The 8,644-nt window shown below is 43.1% G+C and overlaps 1 protein-coding gene across 1 annotated transcript in view; it reads left to right on the top strand.

Moving 5' to 3' along the window:
• Positions 1 to 3,135, top strand: part of elp3 (elongator acetyltransferase complex subunit 3) — an 80,639-nt gene extending 77,504 nt beyond the window's left edge. The window contains exon 15 of the mRNA XM_033021721.1: positions 2,245 to 3,135. Within this exon, the coding sequence (XP_032877612.1) occupies positions 2,245 to 2,321 (77 nt within the window). The 3' untranslated portion in view covers positions 2,322 to 3,135. The remainder of the gene's footprint in view (positions 1 to 2,244) is intronic.
• The last annotated feature ends 5,509 nt before the right edge of the window (positions 3,136 to 8,644 follow it).

An 8,644-nucleotide genomic window follows, 5' to 3' on the forward strand; every position in this document is an offset into this window, starting at 1 on the left:
CCATCCTAATTGAGTGGCATTCCAGATGCCAGGCCAGTCTAGCATCTGGTGCTAAATATAAGTTAGTATCGTTTGATGACAAATTGTGGGATTGGGTTTGTAATTAATTATTGGGATAGATCGAGCTCATCCAAAAAGCAGCGGGATCAGTGTGATCCAAACTGCACCTCTCTGTCAGTAAGACAAGTGTATCTAGGGAGTCTGAAAAACAAAGAACAGAAATGAAGTAACATAGGAGAGAGAAGCAGAACCTTCTACTTATCTTGGCTGTTCTAATTAATTAGGTGACAGTTTGATCTGCATCTACTTTTCTTCTATCTTTTGATCCTCGAGGCGGACAAATTTAAAAAAATTGTCTTTAAAGATGCATTTTGATTTTTGTATTCAAATCCTTTATTTTTTGGCAGGAGGGGGAAGGAGGATGATGGGGTGACAATTTGTCCATTCATAGGCTCAAGCAAATAGCTTCCTAAAACTGAGCTGCTACAACCCAAACTCAATTATAGCGATTTCCTTACATCCAGTGGTGAGAAAAAAAAAACTTTGATCCTAAAAGACAACCCATCTTTTGAAAGAGCATTTCTGTGGAAAATGCAATTTAAACCAACATGGAATATATTTTGTTGCTGGCCAGAATTTAAAGGCCCATTTTGTAAACTGAAAGACACCTTGGTACAGATTGGTTTGATGCGCTGCCTCCATTAGAGACTGAATTTCTTGTGCTTACTGGAGTGTGGGGTGCATGCGTCAATAGGATTCCAGTAATGCTAATATCCGCTAGTTCTGAAGATTAACTGCTGCCTCTATAGTTTTTTTTATGGTTTATGTGAAACATAGATGTCTGCAAATATTGATTATTTTATTTCCCTCCTAATGATGCTGTGATTGTTCCACTCACCCACTTTCCTGATGGCAGTAACTCCTGGCTGCAGAAGCTCAAAGAGTAATGTTCTTAGGATCCCTTCCATTGGGCAGTGTAATGGTGGGGTTAGTGCTTGCTTTGGTCAGCACGAGACAGTGGTGGCAAGAATGTGTCCTTGAGGAAGCAGAGCATGCAGCTGTTTGAGCTTGTCCTGTCACACCATGGATGATCGATATCTTACATTTATTTGCTTGTTCTCCATATTCTTAACTATAGAAACAAGTCTTGGAAGTTCCCATTATCTTCAGCATTCAAAGCCTTAAGGGGTCATGTTCCACATTTCTACAGCCTTGTGTGTAAAAGGAATTCCTTATTTCACTTCTTGATCAGACTCTGATTTCCCCACAAAATTCCATGCCATTGCTCTTTCAAACCCCCTTGATTGTGTTTACCTCTGCAATTAGTGCAGGTTCAACCAGGGATCTGAACATGCTAAGCATCAGTTTCTCCCTTTCAAACTCCAACTTCATGAATTTCAAAAGTAGAACAGTATCGCACCAGAACAGACCCTTCAGCCCACAATGTCTGTAGCAAACATGTTAGGTTCAACTAATCTCCTCTGCCTGCACAAGATCCATAACCTTCCATTCCCTGTACATCCATCTGCTGATCTAAAAGCAGCTTAAACACCTCCACCCATCCCTGCTGGCATATGCCAGGTACCCACCACTCTGTAAAAATAATTTGCTTGCTGCACCGTCCATAGCCATTTCTCTGTTGTCAGTGATGTATAATAACATCTCACCATGCATGGAGACATTCTGTGCACAAGCTTGCCAGCGCCCACTTTGTGTTGCTTGCACACATTGTGCATTTGGGAGACTGATGGGCTGTATTTGCAAGTTGCTGAGGGCATCTTCTGCCATATGGGATCTCAGTTCACGATCACATTTCTGGCTTGAGAACGATCAATAACCTGAACAGTTCACAAGACTGGAACCTTACCGTAAATGGGATGGGCCTCAGTACAAGTTAGTTTTTAAACACATCTCATGCCTCGTTCTTGGCTGTGCTGTGTGTCAGGTTCAGGGTTCCGGCCCGTGAGCCTAAAAAACTTATCAATCTTTATAAGCAAGTACAGCAGCAAGACCTACTGGTTATCGATGGATTGCTATTCAACATGGAATATATTCCTCCACTTCATCCTGGCAAGTAAACATTTCCCACAAACTTTTCAATCATCCTGGCTGGCCAGACGGTGAATGAGCATTTTAGCTGAATGTTGTCAGCCACGAACCAGCCAGTCTACCTCTACCCATGCCAGTGGACAGATAAATGGCTTCTCATGAATATCTGTTGATGCAGTTTCCTTTCTGTTCCAGGGGTTGGTACAAGGAACTACTATCGGAAGATTGGTTATGAATTGGAAGGCCCCTACATGGTCAAGCATCTGAATTGAGCTCTTCCCCACCCCTGGAGTTGACAAGCACAGTGCTGTGTGAAGATCCCAATCACAGGCAGTGGTTTAAAAAAAAAAAGACTGTTACATCACCACAGGATAAGTGCAACGTTTTGCATCTGATCCCATCGCTCCTGGTTTATGAGTACCCTGATTATTATACTGCTTTAGTTAGCAATGTATCTGCAATGGAGGGGCATACTGATTATTTATTAATCCAACACAGTCCCACAGATCAGATATATGATGTACCTTGTTGTCTTTGTAGTCAAAAGGTGGTATCCAACTTACCTCGACGCAAACAGTGGATGTAGGGACAGAAGACAGAAGTCCTCTTCTTTCCTGACCAAAAGCAATTGGTGTGTCCAATTATCAAATAATTGCAGCCACTGGAGATGCATTTAGATGTGGATCATTTCCTTGATTTAAAAAAAAAACCACAATTTCATAACTTTTTTTCCCCTTCTGTGGTCATTGGTCCTACTTCCTCAATCTTGAACGAGTATCCTTTTCCTATGGTTATTGCCTGCAGTTGCTGAGATGCTTGTCAGTCTCCCCACCTTGTTGGGCTGCAGCAAATGCTGCGTTTCCCCAGCTGCGAGCAAAACTAGAAAACGTTGGATCTCCAGCAAAACTGCCTCAGTAGGCCGCGGCAGGAGTTCTACTCTGACTAATCCCATGACAGTGTAGTTGATCCTGTAACAGCAGGTTCTGGTGGGAGATGCCCCGAGCTATAACACTGTTCAAGGGCAAAGTGTGGATGTTTATGGGCAAATTACATACATTTGCCATTTATTTGCATCAGAAAATTCTGTAAATGAACTGGGTGCTTAAATTTTCTATTTAATAAAAAAATTTTCAAATATTAATTTTGCTCTGAGATTTAATCTGCAATCTTGGTGATTTGTAACTGGCAATTTACATACACGCATTGGCACTTGGCCAGCACTGACAGGGGTTAATATTGGTGACTGCTGACATAGTACAGAACTATATAGCTGTGCAATTTCAAATACTTCGGAACATTTAAGATTCATTTGGTTTCTGCTTTTATTTGCTAGTTACTTTTGGAGGCGATTACTTCAGCTTGCTGTCTATTACCTTCCACTAAAACTGCCCCAGATGACCAACGAGTTTCACTGAGCACTTGGGTTGATAAATATGTCTCTTATTCAATATCACTATGCACATTTGCTTCCAGCAAGGCAATCTGTCCAAAATCTCATGCACTCAACAGTTTTATTGTAAAATAACTACACCAAAGAAAGGGAAGCCCATTTATCACATTAATTCGCTCAATGGAAAACAAAGTAACAAAACAGGGAACAACTGTAAGAATGAGATGCTAAATTTCCAGTAAGAGACAGAATAATGATATTCAGGAGGGTGTAACAGTCAACCTACATCAACAACCCCTGGAGATATGAATCTCCCCCCCCCCCCCCTTGAAGATTGAATTAAAACTCTGGCCAGAGAGGGAAGGGATAGTATAAGAGGTAGAAATTAACTTGGCAATTTGGTGAGATATAAAGAATATCAAAAGACCACATTAACTGTGACAGGTGAAAATAGAGAAATTTGCAAAGTAACTACTCTTAATACATTGTGATGAACAATGTGGGCCATTAAACTGATCACAGGAGGGAATGATACATGGTACAATTTATTTGTTGTCATTTGAACCTCATTGAGGTTCAAACAAAATTTGGTTTCTGCAGTGATACACACAAGAAAAAGAACCAAGACACAACACAATTTACACAAACATCCATCACAGTGAATCTCCTCCTCACTGTGATGAAAGGCAAAGTCTTATCTCTCCCCTGCACTCCTCATTCTCCTCCCGATGTCAGAGTCAAAGCCCCCGGCGGCCGATGGTAAGTAAGTCCTGCTGCCATTAAAGCCGCGCCGGGCGGTGCACGGCCGCGCTCCGGGCAATGCACGGCCGCGCTCCATGTCTTGGAGCCCCCGGCGGGCGCTAGCAAGTCCCACGGCCATTTAAAGCCGCGCCGGGCGATGTAAGGCCCTGCTCCAGGTAATTTTCAACCCCGCAACTCGGGCGGGAGAAGTCGCCGTTGCGGAAGCCCCAAAAAGCGGTCTCCCACCAGGGACCCGCGGGCACCCGGTGTTACCGTCCACCAAACCTGCGGCTGGAGCCTCCAAATCTCTGGGGTCGGGCCGCAGCTGCGCACCACCAGAGCTCTCCAAACTCCGAACTCGGCCAGCTCCGCGATGGTAAGTAAGTCTGCAGGCTCCGCGACTGGAGCCCCAGGTCGTTCCGGTTGGAGGCCGCCCACGGTGCTAGGCCCCAACGAGCCCCCCCCCCCACACGTACCCAGTTAAAAAAAAACACTATAAAACTACATTCAAACGAGTCAAAAAATAAAAAAAGACAGACGGACTGCAAAGGCCACTGCGACGCGAGTCAATAGATATTGAATTAATATTCGATATTGATTTAGCACATATTCAAGTGAGGCGGTGAAAAGCATCCTTGGGATATCTCATGGGAAATAAACAATGAATCGGGGACAGACTCAAAATTAAGGCAATGATGATGCAAGAGAGAGAAATCTCCAGGAGCAGTTTGTTTCCAATCCCTGCTTTAAGGAAGTAGTCAACAAACAATGTAGATGCCCATTAAAATCTGAAGTTTGCTCAATTCAAAATCTTTCAATATTAAAGAACAGATTACATACATCATGACTACTCATGGAAGGCAAGCAAAAGCCAGAAAATTATCACAGGAAGATTGCATCCAACTCGAAACATTAAAACCGGCACTTTCCACCTGGACAGCCTGGCATTGTGCCGTTCCAAGAATTTTTCCTTTTATTAATTAGTTGGTTAACTAACAATATTGGTGACTGCTGGCACAGTACAGAACTATATCGCCTTGTGATTTCAAAGCCGCATCTCAAATACTGCTAGAATGTTTAAGATTTGTTTTGTTTGTTAACCAGAGTTACATTAGTTAGCCTAATATTTGTTTTTGGAAAATTACAGATACAAGGACAACAACTTAAATGCAGTTATAAGCCATTCTGGAAATGCAGAGCTGGGGCACAAACTCGATTGAAGCTTTGAAACGGTGATTAAAATACTGACAAGGGGAATATAAAAGAATGCTTTTTCAATATATATGTAGATTGAATATTGTTGAACAGAACAAATACATACATACTTCCCTACTCAAGCCAGGGAGTGGAAGTTGTGGTCAGTTCAGTTTCTATAGCGAGTCCATACAATGTAACCGCTTGGAGACATTTCCTACTGCCTGGTACAAGATGACAGTATTGTGGGCAAATTGACCACTTCATACCTACTGTTAAGTCAAAGCTGCAAATCTTCCAGCCTGAAACGTATATTTTTCCACAATATTCCCTTTATTGTGTTACAATTTCTCTATGGAAGAGCACATGTGGAAATTACATTTTAGAGGAGATATTGCACATAATAATCCATCAGAAAATACAAGCCGGGCTATTAAGTGCTGATTACATTCACAGGAGATGAACGTTCCAGCTATGGAACAGCACACTGCAATTCCCTCCAGAAAGTTTCTGCAATTTTAACTGCCATTGTTTAATCTGAATGCCCAAGTGCAGAGAATGAATCACTCATCGATTTACTTGGCTGCCGAGAATAGCTTGCACTGTGTGAAGGGACACTCACATTACTTTCCCGGTATCTCAAATGGACAAGTGGTTAATAGGTTTCAGTCACTGAATAAATGCTGCTTTATGTCGATCATGAAAGGTTTAACCTTCAGTACTTGAGAAAGAGTAAAATGCAAGTGAAATTCTGCACGATAATATCATTTACACACAGCCTGCAAATGAAAAAAAGCTTACATTCGGAAGTATTTGTTCCTTCTGACTTTACCCATACTGCATTCTCTCGTTCCCTTTGCTATCCTGAATGCACAAATTAAAGTGGATCTGGTTGCTAATAACTTCAGTTTTCAAAGTTCTAAGTTTCTTCCGGAGTAGAATTATCAACCCAGAAAGCAGATATCAGGAGTGTTCAAGAAGGAACTGCAGATGCTGGAAGATCGAAGGTACACAAAAATGCTGGAGAAACTCAGCGGGTGCAGCAGCATCTATGGAGCGAAGGAAATAGGCGATGTTTCGGGCCGAAACCCTTCTTCAGACTGATGGGGGGTGGGGGGGAGAAGGAAGGAAAAAGGGAGGAGGAGCCCGAGGGACCTCATATTCCGCCTGGGTTGCTTGCGTCCGGATGGCATGAACGTTGAATTCTCCCAATTTTTGCTAACCCTTGCTGTCTCCTCCCCTTCCTTAACCCTTGAGCTGTCTCCTCCCATCCCCCCGCCCTCGGGCTCCTCCTCCTCCCTTTTTCCTTCCTTCTCCCCCCCACCCCTCATCAGTCTGAAGAAGGGTTTCGGCCCGAAACGTCGCCTATTTCCTTCGCTCCATAGATGCTGCTGCACCCGCTGAGTTTCTCCAGCATTTTTGTGTACCCCAGCAGATATCAGGAGATCGTTTAAGGTGGAATACTCAGCCAATGCAGCATTCCCAGAGTTGTGTCCAGTCAATGGCTTTTTAAAATCAGAATTAAGAAAATTGATGTTAAGTTGCAGAGACGGGCGCAGACAATGGAAATGTCTTAGGATAGAGACCAAGAAAGGTCAAGAGGTACAAGCAACAGTTGAGCTAATTAAGAGATGGCAGCTTGTTAATGAGAGGTGAGCTGTCTGCTCACGAGAATAGGAACCGAGTGAAACCAGGAAAAAATGGAAAGGAAGCGAGATGGGGATTCGATACATACGGGAGTGGTACAATACTGCAAAGGGTTCCTTTGGAATGACGAAAGGGAGAGGTGTTTGGTGGTGACATCATATTGACAGTGGTGTAAATTGAAGGCTGGTATGAGGATGGAGAATCTATCCTTGATCCAGGAGGGGCGAGGGGTGATGAGCAGATGTGCAGAATGGAGAAACCTGATGGAGAACCCTTGGTTGACCAAAAGCAAATATCAGAACCAGATAAACTGATAACAATTAAGTCTGAGTTTGTAATGTATAACCTTTCCTGCAAGATGAAGTTAGAGAAGTGAAGAGAGGAAGTGTCAGATGGACCAGGTGAAAGTGCGAGGAGAATATAAATTGGAAGCAAAGGTGGAGAGACTCAATTCTGTACGAGAAGGGGGAGGGAGCAGACAGTCAATGTGCTGGAACAGGATCCAAAGCAAGGACTATTACACAAAGACACCTATAGTTGTGTGTTGGATCTCCTAGCCATCCATGTGACACAAAGATTGGCTAAGTAAAGGAGGGCAATGCTGGAGAGAATGTTGTTGGACCTCTGACAGATGCAAAGTACCCCCAGGCCATCCCCAGTTTGGTTTGGAGATGTCAGGGGATTGGATGTTTTTTCGGTGAATGTGAGGCAATGTGAACCATCAGCTGCAGAGGTGTCAGAGGAGTCATTGATCCATGTGTGAAGAAACTGCACAGGGTAGAAAGAATAGTCAAGAATAGAAAGAATAGTCCAGCTGTGCCTCTTGGGGAGGAAATAGAAATAGGCTGTGCGTAGTTGGAGGACTAAAGCTAGAAATGTGGAGGAAAGATATCCAGGGATAATATCACTGATTGTCTGAAAATTATGGTCTGATCTTCACTGGCATGCGGTGCCATCAGAGAGCAGGTGAAGTCGTTTGCCACCAACAGTACCACCCTCCAGTTTTAATAATAATGTTGGGTTTAGTCCAAAGTGAGCAGAGCATTGAAAGTTGACAAGGTAATAGGTAGGAACAAGGCAGTGTTGATAAGTTGCAATGAATTGACCCAGAGAGGAGTAGAGACCAGGGGAGAATTTCAGCAACTCAGGCAACAGGAACAAAGTCAACAATTTGCAGTGAAGATGCCCAACCAAAGGAATGGACATGAAGGCAAAGGTAGTGAAAGGGAAGATCATGATCATATCTGGCTTGGAGGCAGAAATTAATGGAGGCATTCAAGGTCAGATCCTTCTGGCCCAGAGGAGATGATTGCAAGATAATTAAAACGTGACACAGGCAGCACTGGGTCTTGTAGCATAGGAATAAGAAGCAAGATTTGCTGGATTTTTGTTTAGTAATGTCTGTTGAAGCATAATTATTCATAAGCACACGGTGCTGGAGTAACTCAGCAGGTCTGGCAGCATCTCTGGCGAACATGGACAGGTGACGTTTTGGGTCGAAACCCTTTGTCAGAAGCATAATTATTGACCAGAACAAAGGGAAGAATTTATTTCCTTCTCATCCAAAGTTGCTGCATGAATTTAAAATATTTTTCCATGAAAGCATTTTCAAACCACACTTTA

This window comes from Amblyraja radiata, chromosome 5 (genome assembly GCF_010909765.2).
Source record: "Amblyraja radiata isolate CabotCenter1 chromosome 5, sAmbRad1.1.pri, whole genome shotgun sequence".
Classification (NCBI taxonomy): Eukaryota; Metazoa; Chordata; class Chondrichthyes; order Rajiformes; family Rajidae; genus Amblyraja; species Amblyraja radiata.